Genomic DNA, 27,931 nt, shown 5'->3' on the forward strand with positions numbered 1-27,931 from the left:
ACATAAAGGAAGGACATCTAACACAATGTGGGGGGGGGATTAAAAGTTTAATAAAGTGAATATAATGATATTGTGAGACTGTAGGACAGAAGAGACTTATAAAATAACTAAATCTATACCTACCTAAGAGGAAATGTTTAAGTCAGGAGGAGCAATGTAAGATTCTTACGTAGAAATACTGCATTAAATATAAGAGAAATACTAAAAGTATTAAAAATGGTTATCTCTAAAGTGTAGAACTAACGATTGAGGAAGGTGAGGCAGGTGACACTTTTGTATAAGCTTTTCAGTTCTGTCTGATTTTGTAAACTGTGTGTATTATTTGATAAAAACCGTATAAATAAATCAACAAGGGGAAAAAAGCTCTTCTAAGGGATTCTAATAATCAGTCAGGATTAATAACTCCTAGCTTAAAAAATAATATCCCAGGAACATCTGCATATTATTCATATTAAACGAATTTAGATATAAAGACAAAAACCTGGTATAATACTGGAGTGTAGCTCCAGCTAGAGCACTCATTCTGTTTAGTGTGCACTGGGATTTTCCTTACAACTAGTGCTGGTCAACTGTACCTAGGGGTGCTTTTCTCTTGGGTCCTAAGGTAAGAGTGATCAGGGACCCCACAAGGGGGTGGCGGATGATACTTTTGTTCTCAATGTTTTCTTTATCTTAAAGGGACCCCACAAGGGGGTGGCGGATGATACTTTTGTTCTCAATGTTTTCTTTATCTTAAACTATTCCCTCTGTCTAGAATTTCTTAAATTCAATATGGAATAAAAAAGACTTCCTCAAACAAAAATGAAACTGAATTTTATTTTCCCATTCCAATCAACCCTTACTCATCCCAATATGACTTGAAAAATTTTAGCTGTTCATGGAAAGTTTAAAATTATTCAATCTAAAAAGCACTATATAACAAATGTGTACTAAGAAAAATCTGATCCTAAGAAAAAGAAACTAAAAAGTTAATTTACTCTGCTTTTTAAAATCAAGTTTTCAGAGAGAAAATTAACCAAATTCCTAAAATGTATGTGTCCATTACAAAGCAGACACACACAATGTGTTTGCTGAATGAATGAGAAAAGAAATAGGATTAATATCCTTAAAATTTAATGTTTAGTGCATAACAAGATATCATGTGCATAGTAGAAATTAACACATTCATATATTCATGAATATATAATTGTTAAATAGAACTGAAAATCAATAATTGGGTCCAACTTATAATTTTCATTCATTTTTTCACCAAATACTTATTGGTCTATTATGTCCCAGGCACTGTTCAATGCGAATTGGAATATTTTACACATCACAGATTTTGTTCCAACACTCACATTATGCAGAGATAAAAACCAAATTACATAATTTATTTTACAATGCTGTAGACTCAAGTAAACTAAATACTACAGGAGGATGTAATTAGAGATGCAAAAGACATAGTAAAGGGCAGAGCATTTAACTGGAATTTATTAGAAATTTGCTATGGCATCTTCCCACTGAATTAATTTCCAATATAATTATTTCCCCCCAAACAAAGAAACTTCATGGAGATATAGGACAAGGGTCTATCTACTGATTGAATATAGAGGTAAAACAACAACAACAAAAATCTATGTTAACAATTCAAACAATTTCAAAATAAGAACAAGATGTATTTCACATTATAATATGGGACTTTATAAATTAGCCTCTATTATTTGTAACATCTTAACATAGTACTATGTAAGTTACAGACTTCAAGCCAAAAATATCGCCTGTTCTAATACCTTAGATCAATGGCATTTACTCAAAGAGATGGCTATAATGCTGCAGAATTTTATCACTGAGTGTGACCTTCCAAAGTAATTCAATAATTATTAAAATTTAAACTTAGAAGGCAACTATGCTTAGATACTAAAAAGGAGCGAAAATACCAATGTACAAAGTTTTTGTTTTCAAAAGAAAATCAGCTTATTTTCATGCATTCTCTTGGTCTGGTACCTTAACTATGAAGAACTTTCTTTTCACTTGAGATTAATTATACCTTATTACCACCTTAGGGATGTTCCCACCTGAAAGTGTAGGCAAAATGTGGCTTCTTGGTTTGAAAGACTTATATAATTCAAAAACACGAGATAATTCAGTCTATTAATGATTTAATAGCTTCTAGTTAAAGCACAAAATTAGCTTAAAAAATAATAAGCATATCTGATTGTGATAAGAGTAAATACAATTAAGAATGGCCAACTTGTTATTCTTAAATCAGCTTCTGACACTGTTTCTATTAAAGAGTAAAGCCAAAATAGTTAGTTTTAAAAGTCCATTATTTTCCTTGCCAGGGAAATAAAAACAGATAGAATGGAAGTGCAACATTTATTCATTCTCCAATCACCCTGCAAAAAAATAATCATCTCACATTTTATTCAGAACAATGGTATTCAAAGCGTGGTTCAAGGATTACTGGGTTACTGAGACATTTTCAGGGGGGACTCCGAGGTCAAAACTATTTTCATAATTACAGTAAGATGTTTTTTGCCTTTTTTACTATGCTGACATTTCCTCTGGTGGCATGGATAAAACTGCTGGCACCTTCACACAACTCAAGGCAACTTGCACCAAATTATACTGGTAGCCATTGTGTTCCTTTATTGCCACCCAGTTTTTTTTTTTTTTTTTTTTTTTTTAAAAGCCAGTTTCGGGCTTCCCTGGTGGCGCAGTGGTTGAGAGTCCGCCTGCCGATGCAGGGGGCGCGGGTTCGTGCCCCAGTCCGGGAAGATCCCACGTGCCGCGGAGCGGCTGGGCCCGTGAGCCATGGCCGCTGGGCCTGCGTGTCCGGAGCCTGTGCTCCGCAACGGGAGAGGCCACAACAGTGAGAGGCCCACATACAGCAAAAGCAAAAAAAAAAAAAAAAAAAAAAAAAAAAAAAAAAAAAAAAGCCAGTTTCACTTTAAAATGTCCTTCATGAAGTAGTAAAAAGTATTGGTTTATTAAACCTCAACCCCTGAATACACTTTAAAAAAATATTCGGTGACAAAATGGGAAGTTGTGCTTCACGCTGAAGTCTGATATTGTCACAAGGAAAAGCATCCCTGTGATTGCTTGAATGAGCTCAATCAGACGGTTTTTATCTCAACACCCTTTTTACTTGAAAGAATAACTAACAAACTATGGTTATTCAAATTTGGGTATTTGGCAGGCATCTTCTTAAGAAATAAACAAAATGAGTCTACTACTTCAAGGAAAACAACAGTATTTGTTGCTAATAATAAAATACAAGCTTTCAAGTCAAAATTAGAATACTGAAAAACTCATATCCACCACCATGAGCCTGACAGCTTCCCAATACTTAGAAATGTATCAACATTTGCATGATGTGCATAAATTCAGTGAGCCAGTATTTTCCAAATGACCAATTCATAATGTTAAAGAATCGAGCATGGGTTAAAAAGATTCAGACACTAAAGATGTTAAAAAAAAAAAGATTCAATCAGAGTATAAAGACAGACCAACAGATTTTAATATAATAGTGTATAGGAGAGTGCTAATCATACTCAAAGAGAGGTCTGGCCTTTGCTCTTGGCTATTGGGAGGTAATATCTAGGTCCTTGGAATATTCTGCCTGATAATTATGTCTTTGTTTATCTTTGTCCACACAGTATCTGCTCTACCTCCAGAAGCAGGTGGAAACTAAAGGTGTCGGCTCTTCCTGAGAGGGGCTGGAGATGAAAGGTCATCCACTCAAGCAGTCAACTACAGAGCCCCAAAAACATTTCTGGACACCAAGGCTCGGTTGAGCTTCTGTGGTTGGCAATACTCCATGCAAACTGTCACACACCACTGTCAGGAAAATAATACCGTCCATGACTCCATGGGGAGAGGACAAGTGAAACTCCAGGTTTGGAACTCTGCCCTATGCATCTCTTCCTTTGGCTAGTTTTAATCTGTATCCTTTCACTGTAATAAACCATTCAGTGAGTTCTGTGAGTCCTCCTAGCGAATTATCAAACCTGAGGGTGGTCTTAGGAACCACCTGAACTTTGCAACTGGTGTTAGAAATGAAGGTGGTCTTCTGGACTGTGCCCCCTAACTTAACAAACAGTATATAAAAAGTTCATCGATATGGTTTCAGATTTCACAGCACAACTATGCTTTAAGAGGTTACCGGTTGTCAGGTTTTGGTGTAATATTAAAAGAGAATACCAAGTATCTGGAAAGACTGTAAGAATACTTAAAAAGGCTCCTCCTTTTTCTTCATATTCTTCAACCAAAATAACGTATGGTAATAGACTGAACACAGAAGCACAAATGGGAATCTAGCTCTTAGGTTTTTGTAAAAATGTAAAACAATACCATTCTTCTATTTATTTCATTTTGGAAATTATAGTTACTTTCCTTCAAACTGTTATTTATATTAACATGAAATACATTTATTATGTTTTCTAAATGAATAAATATTTTTTAATTTCTCAATTTTAATTAATAATTTGGTAAATATAAATAAATATAACTAAAAAAAACCTCTTTTGAGTCCTCAATAATTTTTAAGAATCCTAATATCAAAATATTTGAGAATTGTTCATCTAGAAATTCTGAAAATCATGCCTGATAAGCTCATGAACTATAATATTAACAAAATCATCTTTTTTGAAGGGCTTCTATTAATCCAATCACATATCTAGATTCTAAAAGATAGTAAAATAGTGATAGAAATGTTTCCCTTCAATTTTTGTCTTTGTTTCTCTTCAATTTTTAACAAAACTAAACAAAAACCAACATGAGCTAAAGAAAATACATTGCCTTCAACAAAAGTTATAACCGTTAAAGATCATTTACAAGTTTTCTTCATTGAAAACAATTAGAATTCAAATGTCAATAAATGACAATTTGAGAGCACTGACACTTTTTTAAAGGCAGTCTGGTTAGATAATATTTCAGTAAAAAAACAACAGGTTGTAATGATCTCCAACTGAACAGAAACAAACAGAAAGTATAAAATAATGTCAGACGGGCTAAAGGAGTATGTATGTATATGTTTAAGGTCACACTCTTTTTTTTTTTTTTTTTGCGGTACGCGGGCCTCTCACCGTTGTGGCCTCTCCCGTAGTGGAGCACAGGCTCCGGATGCGCAGGCTCAGCGGCCATGGCTCACGGGCCCAGCTGCTCCGCGGCATGTGGGATCTTCCCGGACCGGGGCACGAACCCGCGTCCCCTGCATTGGCAGACGGACTCGCAACCACTGCGCCACCAGGGAAGCCCCACACTCTTTTTTAACTTCAGAACAGAGTCTAAAGTTTCCCTTTTACCTTTCTCTAGAAACGTTAGAAATGCTTCTTATTTAAAGACAAACAAACAAGGAAAAAAATGTTGATTACTTTAGAAACTAAGCAAGCAGTATAGAATAGTGGTTAAAAGTATGGAATTTGAAATTGAACAGCAAAGGTTCAAATCCCAAGTCCTATACTACCTTGAGTATATTATCCAACTTCTCTAACCCAATCATTTTCTTGCCCATAACTACTGATACATTACGGGGTTACTTAGAAAATAAAAGTATACAACTGATGCAATTAGCATAGTGTCTGACACAGATAAGTAGTCAAAAAGTAGCTGACACTGTATTATATTATTATTATGAATATATCTTACTTTCAGTTCCTTCTCAAGTCTATCTACTTCAGCTCCTAAAGTATCAATAATATTTTCTCCATGTTTAAGCATAAAGGTCTCTAGTTCTTCAGGAGTCTTCACTTCTTGAATTTCCTATAAAGAAAATGATAGCAGAAAAATGAAACAGATTCTTAAAAAAGTCATAGTGGTACACTGATAATTTCTTTTAAAAATTATAACCAACACCGTTAAGTTTAATGAAAAATGAAAAACTTTCAAGCCATAGGCAATGGACCACATATTTCCAAAAAAAAAACTCAATTTGAGAAAAAATTGAGTACAATGGTCTACAGAGGTAGCACTGCAAAATCAGTGGGAAAAGAACAGACTAATCAGTAAATAGTGCTGGGGAAGTTATTTTTTTATAGGAAGAAAATACTAAATCCCTACCTCAGACCATTAAACAAGTAATTCTAAGTGGATTGAAAACCTAAGGGTAAAAAACAAACCTTAAAATTTTTAGAAGAAAAACAGAATATTTTTATGATAATGGGATACAGAAGGATTCCTCAAGAAAGATAATAAAAAGCATAGAGAAAAAGATTACAAATTTGACATAAAATTAAAAACTACATTAAGTCTTCTGTACAACAACAAAGTGGAATGATAAATTATAAACTAGAAAGTTATCTGCATATACACAACTGAGGAAGGATTAGTACCCAGCATATTAAAAATAAAACATTTATAAATCTGTCAGAATAACAGAAATTAAACGAACAAAGAAGCAAGTACAGGAAATCCCAATGGTCAATAAATTTCTATGTTTATTAACCTCACTACTACCAGGGAAATATAAATTAAATCAACAGGATACTATTTCATATCTATCATAATGATAAAAATTTCAAAACTCCATCAATACAATCTAGCGAAAATGTGAAGCAACAGAAACTTTGATACATTGATGGTGGGAGTTAAATTGACACACTTTGGAGAACAATTTGCCAATATCTAAGGAAGTTGAAGATATGTTCATCCAATGGCCCACCTATGCTTTAAATCTAGCTATGTAATGCCCTAAAGAAATTCTTGCACATGCAAACAAGGAAACATGTATAAGAATGCCACTGTGGCACTGTTTCCAATAGTTTAACACTTGAAACAATATAATTGTCCATGAAGTAGGGACTGGATAAGCAAACTGCAGCATATTAGTAAGATGGATTATTAAATAGCAAGTAAATTAATTAGAGGTATATATATTAACACAGAGGAGGAATCTCAAAAACATGCTGTTTAGCAAATTATAGAGGAAACCATATGATACAATTTATACCAATTTTTAAACATCTAAAATGTTACATATTACGCTAAGAAAAATATGTTGAAAAGTATAAAAAACTGAATGGAAATGACAGGTACTAAATTCAAGATAATTGTGAGTTCCGGGGATGGAGAAAAGAGAATGGGATCTATAAGGAGAAACAAGGACTGTAATATTTTTGTAATGATTTCTTTCTTTTTTAAGATCTTAAGCAAGTACAGTACAGTAAAATGTTAATATTCGACAAAGGCAAGTGGTAGCCTCTGCTCTGTTCATTATATTATCCTGTATAAATTTTCTTTTAAAGTACTCTTAATAAAAAAAGCATGGATTCTGGAGTCAGAGAGATCTGAATTCACATCTGATTCCATATGATGGCTCTGCAATTTTAGGCAAGTTACTTAATCTTTCTGTGCCTGAACTGGCCTATATATAAAAATGAAAATATTATTTCTTTACCTCACAGGTTGTTGACAGTAAATAAAGTAACATATATGAAACGCCTGGCACACAACAAGCACTTTAATAATAAGTTACCTCTTCTACTGTCTCTTCTGAACCAGCTGAAACCTGAAGTGACTTTTAAGACTTATAAAAGAAAAAGTTTTCTTAGGAAGTAATTTTTATAACCCTTGGCTAAATAAGAAGAAATCAATAAACACTTTAACTTACTTGTAGCATTTGGTCAAAATCTTGTTTTTCCAAATATGATCTCGTAACAACTCGTCCATCAAAATCTACTTCTGCCTTAAATCTTACTTTCCCTAATCCTAGATCTGTGGCTTTAACGTCATGAATTGCCCTGCAACCAATAACAATACATACAAGTTTATATACACAGACATACATTTTAATGGCAAAAAGTCTAGAATTCTTGTTTTTTACTACCAGTGATGAAAAATGGACTAAGATGGCTTTCAGAGTGTTCGCCATTAAACACCACCTATCATTTTCCAAACAAATGTTCATTTAGCTCTTTTTGCATAATGCCATACGAAGGTGTAAACAATAAATACTATTTTATGGTAATTTGTATATATATGGACTACACAGTTTGTGGATTAAAAAATCAACTCTAAATTGCTTTTCTACAATGTTGTCATTTTATCTTATAATCCCTTTTTCCTTTTTTCAATAGCTTCTTTAAAAGTCTTTATACAACTCTGTGAAGTACTCCATTAGCATGAGGTTAATAATAACTACCTAATGGGACTGATGTGGGGAATAATGAACCAACATATATAAAATGTTTAATATGCTACCAATTACACAGCAGGCATTTAATCAAAAACATTCATGAAGTAGATTAAGATGGCATCTTTACTTTACAGATAGAAGAATCCCAGAGGGGCATAAGAGACCTGCCTAAGGTAACTCATCTAGGCAACAGGAGAGCCAGGACTCACCCCCAGATCTTTAGATACCCAAACCTACTGGTCTTTCCATTACACCATTCTGCCTTCCAGAAAGGAAGCAGACGCTCAAGCATAATTGCTTTTCCATACCTCCTGCCCTAATCCTCAGGAATCAATTTTCTCCAGAAAACTACTGAGAAATTCCTTTCTTTCTAGAGTAATCATTATAATATCTTTTCTTTAGAGAATACATAAGAAAATTATAAACACTCTGAATTCTGAGGACATAGATATCCTACCGGGAAAGCAAGCTTAAGTGAGAATCCAAGTACTCTTAAAACATCTGACTCTAATTTCTGAGAGATCTTAAGCAAGTTACTAAATACTGAGTCTAAAATTCTTTATCTATATGAATAAAGAAGTATAGATGAAAATAAGAATTAATGATTTTATATTTATAAAGTTATGTATGCCCAGACTGAAAAAGAACTTGTCCAGATTGGTAAGAGGTTGTATAATTTATTCATTTAAAAAAACCATATCTAACTCAGTCTTAACAAAAGATTTAAAATACTCATGATTTGACTAATACTTAATTAGCAGTTAATAAAAATGTTCTGATATACTTCTTCCTTATGTTCTTACACATAACTGCAGACAGAAAACTTGATAGGCAGCTTCTATCATGGTTCCCAATGACCACCCCCCAACCCCCTCCTGTGTTCAGGCCCTTGTGCAACCCTCTCTCCTTCAACTGTGGGCTAGACTTAGCGATTTGCTCCTAACCAACAGAACATGGCAAAATGATGAGATGTTATTTCCAAGATTAGATGACGAACCTGTGACTTTTATCGTGTTCACACTCAATATCTATTGTCTTCTCAATATGCGTACTTTGATTAAGCAAGCTACCATGTTGGACAGTCCCACATGGCAAGGAACTAAATCCTGTTGATAATTACATGAGAAACCTTAGAAGCTGATCCTTCCCCAGGAGATGACTATAGTCCCAGCCAACACCTTGACTGCAGTCTATGAGAAACCCTAAGGTAGAGACCTAGGTAAACCGTGCCCAGATTCCTGACCCACAGAGGCTGCGAGGTAATAAATGTTGTTTTAAATCACAAAGTTTTGGGGTAATTTGTCACAGAGCAATATAGATAACTAATACACTGATTAAAAAACTGTATGGGGCTTCCCTGGTGGCGCAGTGGTTGAGAGTCTGCCTGCCGATGCAGGGGACGCGGGTTCGTGCCCAGGTCCGGGAAGATCCCACATGCTGTGGAGCGGCTGGGCCCGGGAGCCATGGCCGCTGAGCCTGCGCGTCCGGAGCCTGTGCTCCGCAACGGGAGAGGCCACAACAGTGAGAGGCCCGCGTACCGCAAAAAAAAAAAAAAAAAAAAACTGTATGAACTTTCTGGAATACTAACATTTATTTTTTCCAACAATTTAATCTACAGATCATCACTATTCCAGAAAATTTCAAATTTGCCACAGTGAGTCTTTCCATTTACAGTTCTTTTTTTAGACTTTAATTATAAACAATATATGCAAAATTATAAACACACATATACCTAGCAAATGGGTACCAAAATACATGAAGCAAAAACTGACAGAAATGAAAGGAGAAATAGGCAATTCAACAATAACAGCAGGAGACTTTAACATCCTACTTTCAATAATGGATGGAACAACTAGGCAAGAAGATCAACAGGGAACTAGAAAACGTGAGCACTATAAAATCTAACAGACACAATGCTCCATACAACAGAAGAATATACATTATTCTCAAGTACACATGGAACATTATCCAAGATAGATCATATGCTAAGCCATAAAACAAACCTCAGTAAATTTAAAATGACAGAAATAATAAAAAGAATGTTCGGCAACCACAATGGAATGAAATAAGTAACACAGACATTTGAGAAACTCACAAATATGTGGAATTAAACAACACACCCCTAATTAACCAATGGCCAAAGAAGAAATCTAAAGTGAAATTAGAAAATGTTTTGAAGTGAATGAAAATGAAGACACAGCATACTAAAATTTACAGGATGCAGTGAAAGCAGGGCTTAGAAGGATGTTGATAAATGTAAAAGCCTATATTAAAAAAGAAGATGGATATCGAATAAAAAACTTAACCTACCATCTTAAGACACTAGAAAAAGAGCAAACTAAACCTAAAGCAAGCAGAAGAAAGGAAATAATACAGATTAGAGCAGGAACTCATGAAACAGAGAAGAGAAAAACAAAGAAAATCAATTAAACCAAAAGCTAGTTCTTTGAAAAGACCAAGAAAATTGACAAATCTTTAGCTGGACTGACCAAGAGAAAAAAGAAAGAACACTCAAATTACCAGAATCAGAAATGAAAGAGGAGACATTAGTACCAAACCTAAAGGGATAAAGAGGATTACAAAGGAATACTAGGAACAGCTGTATACCAACAAATTAGATAACTTAGAAGTAATGGACAAATTTCTAGAAAGATACAAACTACTGAAACCGACACAAGAAGAAATAGATAATCTGAATAAACTAGTAACAAGAGATAGAATGAGTAATCAGAAAACTAACCATGCAGAAAAGCCCATGTCTGGATGGCATCACTGCTGAATTCTACCAAACATTTAAAGAAGAAATAATAACAATTCTTTATAAACTCTTCTAAAAAATCAGAAGAGGAGGAAACATTTCCCAATTCATTCTATAAGGTCAGTATTACCTTGATAACAAAATCAGACAAAGACATCACAAGGGAAGGATATTAATATGGAGTATCTCACATTAAGTTACTAAGCCTAATACTGATTCTAAGAATGCTCAATTTCAAATCTTGATCCAGTAGATAATTACTTCTTAAGAGTAAACATATAGAGCTTAGAATATAAATCTACTACTCACATACTCATTTGTTCTACTGATGAAGATATAGAGGTCATTTTTTAAAAATTAATTAATTTATTTATTTTTGCCTGTGTTGTGTCTTCCTTGCTGCACACGGACTTTCTCTAGTTGTGGTGAACGGGGGCTACTCTTTGTTGCAGTGCATGTGCTTCCCATTGCGGTGGCTTCTCTTGTTGCAGAGCAAGGGCTCTAGGCGCATGGTCTTCAGTAGTTGTGGCACGTGGGCTCAGTAGTTGTGGCTCACATGCTTAGCTGCTCTGCGGCATGTGGGATCTTCCTAGACCAGGGCTCGAACCCGTGTCCCCTGCATTGGCAGGCGGATTCTTAACCACTGTGCCACCAGGGAAGTCCAAGAGGTCATTCTTAAAAGATTTAATTTAAAGATTTTAATTAAGAAAAATACATTCTTATTTTTTTTTTTAATTTTTTTTTTATTTATTTTATTTTATTTTTATTTTTGGCTGCATTGGGCCCTCGTTGCTGCGAGCGGGCTTTCTCTAGTTGTGGCGAGTGGGGGCTACTCTTCGTGGTGGTGCGCGGGCTTCTCATTGCGGTGGCTTCTCTTGTTGAGGAGCACGGGCTCTAGGCACACAGGCTCAGTAGTTGTGGCTCGTGGGCTCAGTAGCTGTGGTGCACGGGCTCAGTTGCTCTGCGGCATGTGGGATCCTCCTGGACCAGGGTTTGAACCTGTGTCCCCTGCATTGGCAGGTGGATTCTCAACCACTGCGTCACCAGGGGAAGCCCACATTCTTATTTTAAAGTTTAATGTACGCGTATGTAGGTAAGTAGTAGAAAATCAGGATTTTTTTTTTTTTTGGGGGGATGTGGACCATTTTTAAAGTCTTTATTGAATTTGCCACAATACTGTTCTGTTTTATGTTTTGGTTTTTTGGCTGCGAGGCATGTGGGATCTTAGCTCCCCAACCAGGGTGAAGTCTTAACCGCTGGACTGCCAGGGAAGTCCACAAAAGCAGGATTTTAAAGGACTGTTCCTTCCCCTTCATTCTGAAACTACACTGCTGCTGAAATTCACTAAAAAGTCCTATTAGAACTCTGCATCTCTTCTGATTACCTCCTAACTCTTCAATTCTTTATTTTTATATCATTTAAAGATAAAGATTATATGGAAAAAACATTTAATATAATCTAAAACAAGAAGTCTATTTTCAAAAAAGTATAAATTATATTCAATTTGGTAATCATATCCCCATGAATAAAAATCTTAAGTTTAATATATTCAATTTGTAATTATAATACAAATGTAAGGCAAATATAAATATGAAGGTTTCATATAAGTGGTTCCACATTAAAGAGGCAAATACTTTGCAAACTTCTGTTCCCATTACATCATCTAACTGTCCCTTATTCTAAAAATTAAAGATATACAGAATTTAAAAGGAAACTTAGGGAGTTTCTTACATGCTTTCACTTGCTTTCTTGTAAGGTTGCAATGCTGCAAAGTAATAAGATTAAAAAGTTCTAAAGGCTAGGAATTCAAAACCTCTTCTGGAAGTATTTACAAAACAAGCATTCTATTTCTTAATACATTTTTGTAAACCTTAACAGCATCACTGGAATAAGCTGACCTTACTGATGGGTCGTTCTCCAGGAGTTCAGTAAGCCGCTGTACTTGTTCTGGCTGGATGGATCGCCCTAAGAGTGCTTCCGTGTTAGTGTAGATGAGGAATGCTGAGACCACACCTAATAAGGTGCCCACACCCAAAGAACCTAGGCTGTCATACAGTGGATTGCCTAAATAAAAGCACAAAAGAAGTCAGTAAATTAACATTTTCTATTATTTCAATGAGCTTTAGTGAGCAAAGAACCAGAATTAGTAAATCAAGGGACTGGAAATTCATTTCTAATGACTTTCTCCTAATAGTTTTACTATTCTATGCAGTTGAATTACTTATGATCTGTTTCTTGCACCTGGTCACATGGTGAGGGTTCAGAGCATTTTCAAATTAGAGACATACTAATAATACAATAAAGAGTCCATTTCTTTTTGATATATCAGTAGCACTTTTCCTATCCCAAGTTGACAAAATAATTGTAAAATCAAAAGCTAAAAGAAATAACCATTTTTGTGTCTTATTCTTACAAAGATTCTGTGAAAGAACTAAGCCATACAAAAAATTATATGAGGCACTCTTATCTCACTGAACCAAGGAAGTTAATTCCTTGCCTCTAATGGCTACCTCAGAGCAGTGGTTCTCAAAGTGCAGTCCTTTGACCAGCAGCATCAGCATCACTCAAGAACGCGGTAGTAATGCAAATTCTCAGGCCTCGCTCAAGACCTTCTACATCAGAAATCTGGGGTTGGGGGTGGGGTGGGTGTGGGTCTAGCGTTCTGTGCCTTCCCAATGCTGCCAGATGATTCTGATTCTAAAGTTTGCCTTAGGTTATTAGGGCTTTATTCTCTTCCAGAACCAATCAGAAGAGTTGACTTATTATCTATGAATGCATAGGTTAATATTTATATAACAGACATAAATAAATATTATACTTTATATCTTTATAATCAATTTTACACACAAGGCTTTTATAATGAAAAGTCTTTTTATTCCAAAGATCAAATGTCAATATTAAATTTAACTCTCTTAATGCTTGATAAAATATACATTTGTTTTACTAAAAAAAAAAAGCTCAATTTACATTAGTTTTATTAACATTTAGTCAAAATATAACACTAAAACTGAATGACTTATTTTGTATTACTAAAGTGTAAAAATATATCGACTTGGGTTTCCGTGGTGGCACAGTGGTTGAGAGTCCGCCTGCCGATGCAGGGGACACGGGTTTGTGCCCTGGTCCCGGAAGATCCCACATGCCGCAGAGCGGCTAGGCCTATAAGCCATGGCCACTGGGCCTGCGCATCTGGAGCCTGTGCTCCGCAACGGGAGAGGCCACAACAGTGAGAGGCCCGCATACCGCAAAAAAAAAAAAAAAAATATATATATATATATATATATATATATGTATATATATCCACTTGTAAAACATAATTCACTAGCAAGTTTGTAATTATAGAGTTCAAAAACAAATATTGCTCTTTAGAAATCCAAATTTAATTAATTATTTTTATTTTAAAATATACATCTATTAATAATCTTAACAAATCACAGAATTATTAGTTGGAAAATATTTTATTTATTTCTTGGCATGTTATTTAATTTAAATGACAATTTAAATAATTAAATAAAAATTAATGTGAAACTTTCTTGAAACAAAACTTTTTATAAGTTTGATTTGACTGGTTTATAATACTATGTAAAAAAAAAATCTATTAAAAGTCAACTTACCTATCAAGTGCCTAAAATTTTGCTAAGTAATAATTTAGGTCTAAAAAAATGTCTAAAATGGTAAGGTCAACCAGAAAAACAATCAAAACAATTAGAAATATTTTGGATCACAGTGAACATCAGAGAATGCTGGTTTAGTCTTAAAATATACATTCAAAATGAAAAAGACCTATTCATATTTCAGGCTATTTTAAGAAATACTGCAGAACTGTGGAAGCTCATCACCTAAAATTATTTAAAATACGCTAGGACAAACAGGTAAGAATGGTAGTACCATTTGAAGAGAATTCCAACCTCAGAAATTGAGTCTTTTCATACTAAATGGTTCCTTTGTGTTTTTTTTTGTTTTTTTGTTTGTTTGTTTGTTTTTTGCGGTACGCTTGCCTCTCACTGTTGTGGCCTCTCCTGTTGCGGAGCACAGGCTCTGGACGTGCAGGCTCAGCGGCCATGGCTCACGGGCCTAGCCGCTCTGCGGCATATGGGATCTTCCCGGACCGGGGCAAGAACCCGTGTCCCCTGCATCGGCAGGCGGACTCTCAACCACCGCACCACCAGGGAAGCCCGGTTCCTTTGTTTTAGAAAATAAAAATAATATCCGCCTGTGCTGTATTGGCCTTCAAAACATTTATCTAGCTACCAAAATGAGGATGGAAGCAACTAAAGAATCAAGGAAACAGGAAAGCAACAGCAGTTATTATTGGTACTAATAGTAGAAAAAGACAGACAAGAGCTACAATGTATATTTATTTGAACTTTAGAGTTTATTAAAGTTCTCTCTCATATATTATCTTAAACCTGTAAGGTCACTAGGACAAATATTATTAATATCTTTATAGGTAAAGAACTTAAAGCTCTGCGTAGTTGTGTAACTTATTAAGTCACAGCTAGAAAAGCTTAGAGCATTACAGAAATGCTCTATTAGCAGCCTTCTTTATTTCTAACTAAGAGAAATTTCTAATTCAAAAATCTGAACACTTTTACCATCTTATTTGTCTTATACAAACAAATGGTTAGTATGAAATTCTCATTTAACAATCTATTGGTTTAAAATTATTCAATGATATAAAGGAAAATTCCCACATATTAGAGAATTATTTTAGTAGCACAAATAAAGCACCTGTAATTTGAGAAATATTTACCTGTTATAGAAGTAAGGCCCATACAAGTGGCTGCTATTGTCACTCCCAACACTGCTGCAGTATCCTCCAATAATATAACATTTGTACTAGGATCACGACTTTCCATTACTTAATCATTGGGGTAGAGACAAGAAAAGAAACTTCTGAAATCTTAATTTGATACTATCAGGTAACAATTTAATAAGTATCCATTAATTTAATTAAATTAAAAGTAAAATTAAGAAGGAGTTCCCTAGTGGCCTAGTGGTTAGGATTACAGGCTTTCACTGCTGTGACTAGGGTTCAATCCCCGGTCAGGGAACCGAGATGCCTCAAGACGTGCAGTGCAGCCAAAAAAAAAAAAAATTAAGATTAAAAAATGTACGAGATCCTGATTTTTAAAACCCTGTTCAATATAAATATAATTTCTTGGTTTAAATGTTAACAATAACAGATATTTAAAGTCAAATTACTTTCCCAAGTTTATTATAATAAGCATACACAGAAATACTGTAGTTCACATAAGTTAAATCCAAATATAAAGTACTGCTGTTCAAATTACACTACGTTTCTCTTTTTAAAAGAGCTGATATATAAGTAAGAGCCACACAGGGAAGACACTGAGATATATTTTGTACACATCTATATGGAACAAAGCAATAATAGCACTAGGCAATTTTAAGGAAATAAAGAAGATGAAATAATACACCTAGGTTTCTAAAATACATACCATACTTGTAAAGTGACATTCCTTTGGCCCGAGCACTCCTACGAAGCTCATTTACAGCAACAAGAAGTGTTGCTGAAAGAAAAGCATTCATATCAGCAAGGAAGAAACTTCATGCCTCCAAACTATAAGGTGGCATCTCAAAAGGTAAATAAATAGGCACAACACTTTAATGCTAAGGGCTGTCAATAAGGAAAAGTTCTATATTAAACCAGTCATTATCAAGACCCCAATTAATCATTATGATATAATGAACCCCATATTTCTAAACCACAATAATTTAAATATCATTACCACCACAACAGCCTTAATTTATTAGACAGCTACTAGCTGGCAGGCACCACACTAAGCATAATCACTATCATCCTCCCAACCTCTTGAGGCAGGTGGTGCTATCACCATTTTATAAGACTGCCAAAGATGAAAGGATGATGCATAAAAAATGACAATGTTTTAGAAGTAAACATACTATGAATACAGCAGTGAATTAGGCAGTTTCATACATGATATTAGCACTTCTCTGTCATAATACTGCTGTGGCTGAAACTTTCAGAAACACTAAAATATTTGTACTGCAAAAAAGACAGTCCTCCCTGATAAACGTTACTAAAACTTGATTTTTAAAAACTCAGTATATAGTTATGTTTTTATACTCCATGGACCTAGAGACTGTCATACAGAGTGAAGTTAAGTCAGAAAGAGAAAAATATCGTTTATTAACGCATACATGTGGAATCTAGAAAAATGGTACAGATGACCAGGTTTGCAAGGCAGAAATAGAGAGACAGATGTAGCGAACAAACGTATGGACACCAAAACGGGGAAGCAGGGGGTGGGGTGGTGGTGTGATGAATTGGGAGATTAGGATTGACATATATACACTAATATGTATAAAATAGATAACTAATAAGAACCTGCTGTATAAAAAAATAAAAATGTTTTTTACTTTCCAAAAAAAGAAAAAGCCTCAGTATATAGTTATGTTTTTATACTCCATTTCAAATGATATGATACTCAAGAACAAAATAAAAAGCTTTTCCAAACTTGCCCCATCTTATAGGAACCACCATAGTACATTATACAAAGAATTTCTTCCCTCAAAGAGGATAAAACTTATATTCCTATTTCCACAGCTTTCTTTAATCAAGAGAATTTAGCAATCTATAAAAATAGACTGCTGAATATATATTACTAGGTAAAGAATAAAACGATTCTGTGACAATACATACCTCCTTCAGATACTAATGATCCTGCTAAAATACAATATGCCTAGGAAATATAAAAATAAAGCATAAGTTGATATCTCACTAAAGAATTACAACAGTTCATGCATAAACTTAATGTTTAAGATGGACACATAAATTCAAATCCTAGCCAGATAAGGATTTTGATGGGAAACAGCTCAAATGAGGACAATGAGATAGATGGTATCTTCATAAGAAACAATTAGAAGTTAAAAATTTGATGGCCATCTCATTTTTTAATACTTGAAAAACTAATACACACACGCACCCCCCCAGAGTAGAATGTTATACCATAACTAAAGTTAAATTCATGATATAAAAGAATTACTTAATTAGTAAAAAAAAAAAAAATTTGAACTTCAAAATGAACACAAGCATTTGAAATCTAGGGTTGTGGATACCAGATGCAGTAAGACACACAACCATACCCAGTAACTTTCGATTTTGTTTGTTTGCCCAGCACCAAGAGAATCCTTCCTCAGTCCCCATTCAGAAAGATAAGCAGTTATAAAAGGTAAACAATTTGGGGGAGGAAGATAACACCACTTTCCTTACAATCCCAGACACTCTTGAATTAGATAAAGATACCAAGAATAGCTTTAATCCAAGATATATAGAAAGAATTAACACAAATTTTTAAAAATTTTAAGTGAAATTCAAATCAAACATCTATAGAATTTTCAATATTACCTTTTCGGAACCCTAGGCTTCCCTGAAACAGAGTTTTAAAATTTTTGAACCCAGTCCAACACTCTTCTAATTCTGTTAAGGAAACTGAGATTTCCAAGGCTGTGTGGTTTGCTTGAGTAAATAGAAATGGTATCGGAATAAGAACTAGAATACAGGTTTTCCTAACTCAATTCTAGGCTCTTTCCACTGAATCTTACTGGCAACATCAGCAAAAATAGTCTGGAACTACACTGTGAGATACAGAAGCTCCACATGCCCAATCTGCACTTGTCAAGGGAGCTACAATCAGAGCTGCCAAGCAGAGTAATCTCCAAGAACTTCCCATGAGAGGAAAAGAAGACAGCTTTAGGGCTTCCCTGGTGGCACAGTGGTTGAGAGTCCGCCTGCTGATGCACGGGACACAGGTTCGTGCCCCGGTCCGGGAAGATCCCACATGCCGCGGAGCGGCTGGGCCCGTGAGCCGTGGCCGCTGAGCCTGTGCGTCCGGAGCCTGTGCTCCGCAACGGGAGAGGCCACAACAGTTGAGAAGACCGCGCACCGCAAAAAAAAAAAAAAAAAAAAAAAAAAAAGACAGCTTTAAGTATCTACAAAGGCCAGTGGAACCAGTGCAAGATGACGTTGGTGCCAGTAAAGTAGTACCTTTCTGTCCCCTATGTCTACCTTCAGTGCTGCCAGAGGCAACCTATGGAGTAGGAGAAAAGAGAAGCCCTTAAGTGAAAAAATACAGAAGGGAACCATACTCCAATTCTCTCAATGTAGGCTTCCTACCGGAATGAGGGAAAGGAGAAAGTTTAACTTTAAATAAAATTCTAACATATGACTGTTACAAAGGAATGGTTATTTTAACTACTGATAGGACATTTATTCTTGGGACTAAAAGTGAATAGAGGTCTTCTGGCTTTTCAAAAGTAACAGCAGAAATTAACAGAATTGCCCAAAATTTTAACCAAGGACGAAATGTTTAACAACTGTACCTACAGAGATACTCTTGCTCAACATCACTGAATCATATGGATTTAGAGGTCATGTCCATCACATTCTAAAAAACACAACTACAGATACATAACCCTATATTACAGTCAAGAAGGTATATTTAGTCCCATTCTTTAACATCAATATGACAAAAGCATTCTACTGTACTTAATCACTATTTCATATTACGTCAAAACTGAGGGGGGAGGAGGGGAGAAGATTACCCATAGAAGAGATTCTATTGGTTGAGGATTAAGCAATCCCATGACTCCATGGTACCAAGATAATCCTGCACCCATCATGAAAATACCAACACCACTAATTAGTGAAGCAATATAGCGCATATTTGAAAATCCATACCTGAAAAAAAAAGATAATATAGTTTACAAGAAATACAAATGATTTCCTCTCAAAATATGTTTAATAGGTCAATGAAAAAAAAACTTCTTATAACATCATTATGTTATGATTTTATATTTAAGTAAAATGTAAGTGCCAAACTCAAATCTAATCAGAAAATCAATATATAAAGTGGAAAAAACTGCAAGATCTTTGAAAACTATATAAAAAGAGAGTGAATATGATTTAATTCAGGTATTTTCTAATCCCTCTTTCATATAATTTTTTTTTTTTTTTGCGGCACGCGGGCCTCTCACTGTTGTGGCCTCTCGCATTGTGGAGCACAGGCTCCGGACACGCATGCTCAGTGGCCATGGCTCACGGGCCCAGCCGCTCCGCGGCATGTGGGATCTTCTGGGACCGGGGCACAAACCCGTGTCCCCTCCATCGGCAGGCGGACTCTCAACCACTGCGCCACCAGGGAAGCCCTCTTCCATATAATTTGCTTTGATTTACTAGAGCAACTTTACTTTTATGTAACACAAATGCAGGCAAAATTTATTTTTTAAATGCATTCATATGTTTAATAAAGATGGTAACATTTATATTTCCTTGTAATGCAGCTTCTAATTGAATATTTGTCTTCTATAATTTATATTTCCTACAATTTATATTACTTATAATTTAATGCATTTTGCTGTTTCTGTATAGTGTAACACAGTAACTAACTACTATCTTTTTTTTTTTTGGCTGCACAGGGCAGCATGTGGGATCTTAGTTCCCAGACCAGGGATCCAAACCACGTCCCCTGCAGTGCAAGTGCGGAGTCTTAACCACTGGACCGCCAGGGAAGTGCCACTAATTACTATCATTAAAAGACTAAGAGCTTCAGTTTTCTGGGTGTTTCGATGGTAATTTTTTTTGTTAAATCTCAGGTTTTTTTGAAAGTCTTTTGGTCAATGTGTGCATTATTCTGTATTACTATATGTACCAATAAAACACTGAGTAATAAGAAATTTAAAAATATGGGATACTACAGGAGGAAAAGAATCATTCATTAATAAAAATATTTTCTGGGAAATTTACTCCCAAACCCAAACTCTATGGCACCCTTCTAGCAGATGCAAATTTAAACAAGGGTTCTGAATTAAAATTGCTTTTTGAATTCTTTTTGAAAATATGTAATCTTGCCATAGGAAATTATCAATTTATTGATGTGATGGTGTTCTATCAGCTTGATTTAGAACAATTTATATTCTTCTAAAGTTTCCCCCCCAAAGTAAGAAAGGAGATATATTTATTTATTTTAGTTAAGGTAAATTAAGATCTAAATTAAATGGCATTACTTTCATTTTATGTGTTTTCAAGGAATTTGGAGATTCTTATTAAAATTTTTTTTTTGGGGGGGGTTGCACTGGGTCTTAGTTGCGGCATGCAAGCTCCTAGCTGTGGCATGCATGTGGGATCTAGTACTGGGCCAGGGATCAAACCTTGGCCCCTTGCATTGGGAGCCCGCAGAGCCTTAACCACTGTGCCACCAGGGAAGTCCCTAAAATTTTTAACTATGTAGATCTGCACTGTCCAATGTAAGTCGCTAGCTACATAAGACTATTTAAATTTAAATTAATTAAAACTAGATAAAATTTTAATACAGTTCTTCAGTCGCACTAGCCACATTTCAAGTGCTCAATAGCCACATGCAGCTAGTGACTATCACAATGAACAGATATAAATAAATATTTCTATTATTGTAGAAAATTCTATTGGGCAGTACTAAAGTAGATTGTTGAAAATATCTTAAGAAGAAATCTTTACAACCTAAAACTTTTAAATTTTACCCTGTTTTTAAATTTTTGGTATATAAAACTGGTCAGGAAAAATTTTTTTTTTCTTGACATAGTAAAATACTATATAATCATGTGTAATTAGCAGACTAGAAAGCTAGCTGTTCTCTGTACGAGCTTACTGATAGTTACAGGATATTCAATAATATGCTATTATTTATAAGAAAACAAGTAAAGAAAGGCATTTATATAAAGCACAGAGGCAGATTCCTTTATGGAAATAAAAGTGTATTTTTTTTTTGCCTTAAGGCAAATTTGGCTGCTCAAATTCTACTACTGAAGCTTGTTAAAAAAAGATAATACACGTGGAATTCAAAAATTTCACCTGGGGCTTCCCTGGTGGCGCAGTGGTTGGGAGTCCGCCTGCCGATGCAGGGGACGTGGGCTCGTGCCCCGGTCCGGGAGGATCCCTTATGCCGCGGAGCAGCTGGGCCTGTGAGCCATGGCCACGGAGCCTGCGCTCCGTGGCGGGAGAGGCCACAGCAGAGAGGCCCGCGTACCGCAAAAAAAAAAAAAAAAATTTCACCTGGTTATGTTAGTAGAAGCAACAGAAAAAAAGTCTTTGTATCAAATAACTAATATAATTCAAAATAATATATTCTAAAGAGCATACTCATTTTACAAATAAGTAATTTTGAAATATTAATAGAATCCTATTTCCAAATCACAACAGGGGGATTAAAATACATTAAGCATGAATTTAATAGAAATTATCACTAAAATTTTAGATTGAGTGGCCTATTAGTCCAAATGTGAAATATATATATCTCCTTTGACCAAATAAAACAGAACTCTAAGATGAAAACACGTGCTTTGTTATTAACTATCAAATACAAAGAGGACAGGATCTCTTTGGTATGTTACAAAGCATAAAAATAATTTGAACCTCATTTTCAAATTATATCTTGAATTTACTTTGACACAGAGGTTGAGTCCTGCATTTTAGATACAACAGCAGAAGAAATGACCAAATCTTTAACACAAAACTGCAGGTCTATAAACTGCAAGAGATTTCTATAATTCAACTACTTGCTGCCAAAACAAATGAAAACAAAATAAAGACAACGTCCTTACGGATGAGTAGGATCTGGTGTTTGAACAGACTTACTGATGCCCAATGCTAGTAAGGCCTATGGAGAAAAGAAGGTAAATAATCATTAGCAAGGGAATATAATAAGCCAGTCTAGAGGGCACAACCTGACAATGACAAAGAAGTACTTAACATGTGTATGTCCAATAGCCCAGCAATTCTTGTTTCCAGTACTTACCATAGAGAAATAAAGGTGAATCGAAAGGGGTTCAAAACAACACTGGATAATTATGTAAAATGTGAAAGCAACCTAAAACTCCTTCAGTGGGGAGTGGCAAAATAAATCATGGTATAACCAAACCATAAATTACTTCTACAACAGTGTAAAAGGGGATAGAGCTCTCTGTACTGACATGGTGAAAGCTCCTAGACATACCATTCAGTGGACGGGAAAAAAGCAAGTTTAGGAACGGTACGTACAATACAAAAGAAATTATGTTTTGTAGTTTTTGTAAATGACAATATAATGTAAAGCACAGGAAAAGGTCTGAAAGAACTCACATTTAACTCTGTTTATACCTCTGAGGAGAGAAGTAGGTTTAGGGTAGTCTGTAATATCTGATTTTTTACAGGAAGAATAACTTGTATAGCTGCATAAATAAAAGACAGTAAAAGTTTTTTTTTTTTTTTGACATGCACCATTTTTTAAAAGTCTTTATTGAATTTGTTACAATATAGCTTCTGTTTTATGTTTTGGTTTTTTGGCTGCAAGGCATGTGGGATGTGAGTTTCCCGACCAAAGACCGAACCCGCACCACCTGCATTGGAAGGCAAAATCTCAACTACTGGACCTCCAGGGAAGTCCCAAAGACAGTAAGAGTGAGTACAAACTGTATATGGACATGATACATTTACATTTCTAGTAAAACTGCAAAACCATGCACATGAAGTATACACATCAATGTATATAGAGCAGTGACTATCTGGGGTGTGGAAGGAAGAAATAAAGATGGAAGACTAGTCATAACTAAAATTTTATTTCTCTAAGGAAAAAAAGTCTAAAGTAAATATAACAAAAATGCAAGTCTTTAATCCTGGTTACCACCTTTCTCTCCTTCCTTCCTCCCTTGCCTTCATCTTTTCTTCCTTTTATTTCTGTTTGTTTGGGGTTTTGTTTTTTGGGGTTTCTTTTTTTTTTTTGCTGTACGTGGGCCTCTCACTGTTGTGGCCTCTCCTGTTGCGGAGCACAGGCTCCAGACGCGCAGGCTCAGCAGCCATGGCTCACGGGCCCAGCTGCTCTGCGGCATGTGGGATCTTCCAGGACTGGGGCACGAACCCGTGTCCCCTGCATCGGCAGGTGGACTCTCAACCACTGCGCCAGCAGGGAAGCCCTCTGTTTGTTTTTTGATTGTATCTTTTGTTAAAAAGAGTTATCCACTGGTACCGCTCAATATTATGCTTGCACTTAGTATCCTTTCTCTTAATTTGACGTAAATTTAGAAACCTGAAAAAAAGATTACACTAGAATTATTTATTTAATAAAAAATACAAAGCTTGAGTGAATACCCTATGTGATTTTTTTTCGACTAAGCTGGGTTTTTTGCATTTTTTCAGTATTGTATCAAATAATCAAATAGGTTAAGTCTTCAAGATTACCAAATTCTTCATGGATGAAGTTTCTCTGTAGGTTACTGGGCATTTATAGAAACATTCCCTCTTGTAAAATACATGGGGATTATACCACCTTGCAAATGGCTAGTCCATTCAGGGACTTCCCTGGCGGTCCAGTGGTTAAGACTCCACACTTCCAATGCCAGGGGCGTGGGTTTGATCCCTGGTCGGAGAACTACAATACATGCCTTGCGGCACAGCCAAAAAAAAAAAAAAGGCTTATACTGATTTTTAAGTTTTGGTATCGGAAATCCAATCCTAAATACACAGAATATTACAAGTTTTTTTCTACTGGATTCCAAAGGAAAAGAGAGTCAAAACTACCTAAAACATAGATGATGGCTTTTCAGTGAATTAAACTAAGAGAATGACAGTAAATTAAGAACATATAATTTTAAAATCTGTATATTAAAACATAATGAAATATTATGAACATAATATTTTAAAATTTTTAAATCTGTATATTAAAACATAATGAAATATTCATAATCAATTCATTATCAATTCACACTATATATATGTATCTGTGTTTATAATATTTACATAATAGTCAATGAGTGTTCAATTATTTTTAAAATACTTAATATTCAGGTTGGCTGTGCAATGAAGTGTGAGATATCAAATGTTTCATAAGTTGAATATGGGCCATTATTTATTAATTCTTCTTATAAAAATAAGATATCATAGACTATCGCTAATCCTGTTCTCACCCAAAGATTAAAGCCAAAGTTCTATTCTAGAACTTAATATAAATGGCATCACACAGTAACTACTCTTTTGTATTTACCTTCTTTTATTCAACATACTGTTAGAGATGCATATATGCTACTGACGGATAAGTATTTCTTTTTATTTCTAGATAATATTCTATTGTATGACTATACAACAACTTGTTTATCCCACTGTTGATGGACATTTGGGTTGATTCCAGTTTTTTGCCCATTATAGCACATTTATGGTGCTAGAAACATTCTTATACAAGTCTTTGTGGACATTTGTTCCCAATACTCTTGGTAAATACTTAGGAGTGGAATTGCTAAGTCAAACAGTAGGCTTATGTTTACAAGAAACTGACAAATTTACGAGTGGCTGTAACATTTTATACTCCACCAGCAATGTCTAAAAAGTCTGGATGCTTTACATCTTCACCAATATTTGATTGTCAGGCTCTTAAATTTTAGCCATAATAGTGGATGTGTGGAGATGTCTTGTTGGGGTTACAATATACATTTCCTGATGATTAATAGTGTTGAGCACCTTTTTGTGTGTCCATCAACCACATTCAGGTATCATTGTGAAGTACCTTTCCAAGTCTTCAGCTTCTTAAAAAGACTGGACTGTCTTTTTAATATTGAGTTATACAAGTTCTTTATTTATCCTGGATACCAGTCCTTTGTCAGATTATATGCTTTGTGAATATTTTCTCCCTATGAGCAGCTTGCTTATTTATTGCCTTAAAAGTATTCTTCAGGGACTTCCCTGGTGGCGCAGTGGTTAAGAATCCGTCTGCCAATGCAGGGGACACGGGTCCAAGCCCTGGTCTGAGAAGATCCCACATGCCATGGAGCAAATAAGCCCGTGCGCCACAACTACAGCCTGCGCTCTAGAGCCAGCAAGCCACAACTACTGCGCCCGCGTACCACAACTACTGAAGCCCACGTGCTTAGAGCCCGTGCTCCGCAACGAGAAGCCACCGCAATGAGAAGCCCCGGCACCAGGACAAAGAGTAGCCCCCGCTTGCCACAACTAAAGAAAGCCCGCATGCAGCAACAAAGACCCAACATAGCCATAAATAAACTAACTAACTAAATAAATAAATAAATAAGAGTCCACCTGCCAATGCAGGAGACACAGGTTCAATCCCTGGTCTGGGAAGATCCCACATGCCACGGAGCAACTAAGCCCGTGTGCCACAACTACTGGGCCCATGTGCCACAACTACTGGGCCCATGCATTGCAACTACTGAAGCCCATGCGCTCTAGGGCCTGTGTGCCGCAACAACTGAGCCCGCATGCTGCAACTACCGAAGCCTGCGCACTAGAGCCTGTGCTCCGCAACGAGAAGCCACTGCAATGAGAAGCCTGTGCACTGCAACGAAGAGTAGTCCCTGCTCGCTGCAACTAGAGAAAGCCCATGTGCAGCAATAAAGCCCCAATGCAGCCACAAAAAAAGTGTCCTTTAATAAGAGTATTTAATTTTGATGAAGTTTAATTTGTAAATTTTTTTATTTTATGGTTTTGTTTCTGTGTTCTGTTTAAGAAATCTCTGCCTACCCAAAGGCTTAGAAGATATTCTCCTAGGTTTCCTTCTAGTATTTTCATAGTTTTAGCTTGTACATTTGGGTCTGTGACCCACCTTAAATTTGTACATGGCATGAGTGGGAATCAAGGTCCTTCGTGTTTTTATCCATGTGGATATCCAATCTTTCCCATACCGTTTGTTGAAAAGTTTCTTTTCTTCACTGAATTGCTTTGGTGCCTTTGTCAAAAATCAACTGACTATGTAACTGAAGGTCTGTTGCTGGACCCTCTATTCTGTTCCACCTGGTCAGTTCTTGTGCCAATACCGCACTGTCTTAATTACTGTGCTCTGAAATAAGTCTTAAAGTCCTCCAAATTTCTTTCATTTTTTTAGATTGCCTTGAATATTCCAGGTTCTTTACATTTCCATATAAATTTTATTTATTATTATTATTTTTTTTTTTTTGGCCACGCCATGCGGCATGCAGGATTTCAGTTCCCCAACCAGGGATCAAACCCACACCCTCTGCAATAGAAGAGTGGAGTCTTAACCACTGGACCGCCAGGGAAGTCCCTCCCTATAAATTTTAGAATTTAATCAGTTTGTCAATTTCTACAAAAGAATATGCTGGATTATATGAAATCTATAGATTAATTTAGGGAAATTTGACATATTAACGCAGTTATCAAATCCATGATCATGGTATCTCTCTCCACTTCCTTAGGTCATCTTTAATTTCCCCTAGTTACATTTTAAGATTTCAGTGTTAAAGTCTTACACATTTTTTGTTAAATTTACTCCTAAGTATTTAATATCATAAATGGAATTTATTAAAAATTTCACTCTCCATTTGTTTCCTGATAGTAGAAATGCAATTGATTTTTTTAAAATAAATTTATTTATTTACTTATTTTTGGCTGTGTTGGGTCTTTGTTGCTGTGCGTGGCTTTCTCTAGTTACGGCAAGCGGGGGCTACTCTTCATTGCGGTGCGCCAGCTTCTCATCGTGGTGGCTTCTCTTGTTGTGGAGCACAGGCTCTAGGCGCGCGGGGCTCAGTAGCTGTAGCTCGCAGGCTCTAGAGCACAAGCTCAGTAGTTGTGGCACACAGGCTTAGTTGCTCTGCAGCATATGGGATCTTCCCGGACCCGGGCTCGAACTCGTGTCTCCTGCATTGGCAGGCGGATTCTTAACCACTGCACCACCAGGGAAGCCCCTACAACTGACTTTTGTATATTAACCTTCTATTGATTTTGAATGTTAAACTAACCATGCTTCTTGGAATAATACTCACTTGATTATGATGTATTACCATTTTTGTGTACTGCTAGATTCAATGTGATTATATCTTAATGATTTTTGTATCTATGTTCATGAGAGATACTGGTTTTTTTTTTTTTCTTGGAATAACTTTAAGGTTTTGGTATCAGGGTTATGCTAGCCTTACTAGAGGAGCTGAAAAGTGTTTCCTTCTACTCTATATTTGAAAGTCTGTGTACTACTGGTATTATTTTTTCGTTAAATGTTTGATAGAATTCTCTTGATAATGTCCCACAGGTCTAAGGCTCCCTT

General features: G+C 35.7%; 1 protein-coding gene across 2 annotated transcripts in view; it reads right to left on the minus strand.

The window, feature by feature from the left end:
• Positions 1 to 27,931, minus strand: part of SLC30A9 (solute carrier family 30 member 9) — a 74,048-nt gene that overhangs the window by 5,104 nt on the left and 41,013 nt on the right. Inside the window, exons 10-17 of one of the 2 annotated variants that reach the window (XM_081250393.1) lie at positions 22,494 to 22,549; positions 19,461 to 19,596; positions 17,560 to 17,599; positions 16,334 to 16,405; positions 15,625 to 15,732; positions 12,770 to 12,935; positions 7,589 to 7,718; positions 5,629 to 5,742 (exon numbers count right to left, since the gene is read on the minus strand). In XM_081250393.1, the coding sequence (XP_081106519.1) occupies positions 5,629 to 5,742; positions 7,589 to 7,718; positions 12,770 to 12,935; positions 15,625 to 15,732; positions 16,334 to 16,405; positions 17,560 to 17,599; positions 19,461 to 19,596; positions 22,494 to 22,549 (822 nt within the window). The remainder of the gene's footprint in view (positions 1 to 5,628; positions 5,743 to 7,588; positions 7,719 to 12,769; positions 12,936 to 15,624; positions 15,733 to 16,333; positions 16,406 to 17,559; positions 17,600 to 19,460; positions 19,597 to 22,493; positions 22,550 to 27,931) is intronic. The other variant, XM_081250394.1, reaches the window with a different exon arrangement.

This window comes from Mesoplodon bidens (assembly GCF_964165515.1).
Source record: "Mesoplodon bidens genome assembly, chromosome: 1".
Classification (NCBI taxonomy): domain Eukaryota; kingdom Metazoa; phylum Chordata; class Mammalia; order Artiodactyla; family Ziphiidae; genus Mesoplodon; species Mesoplodon bidens.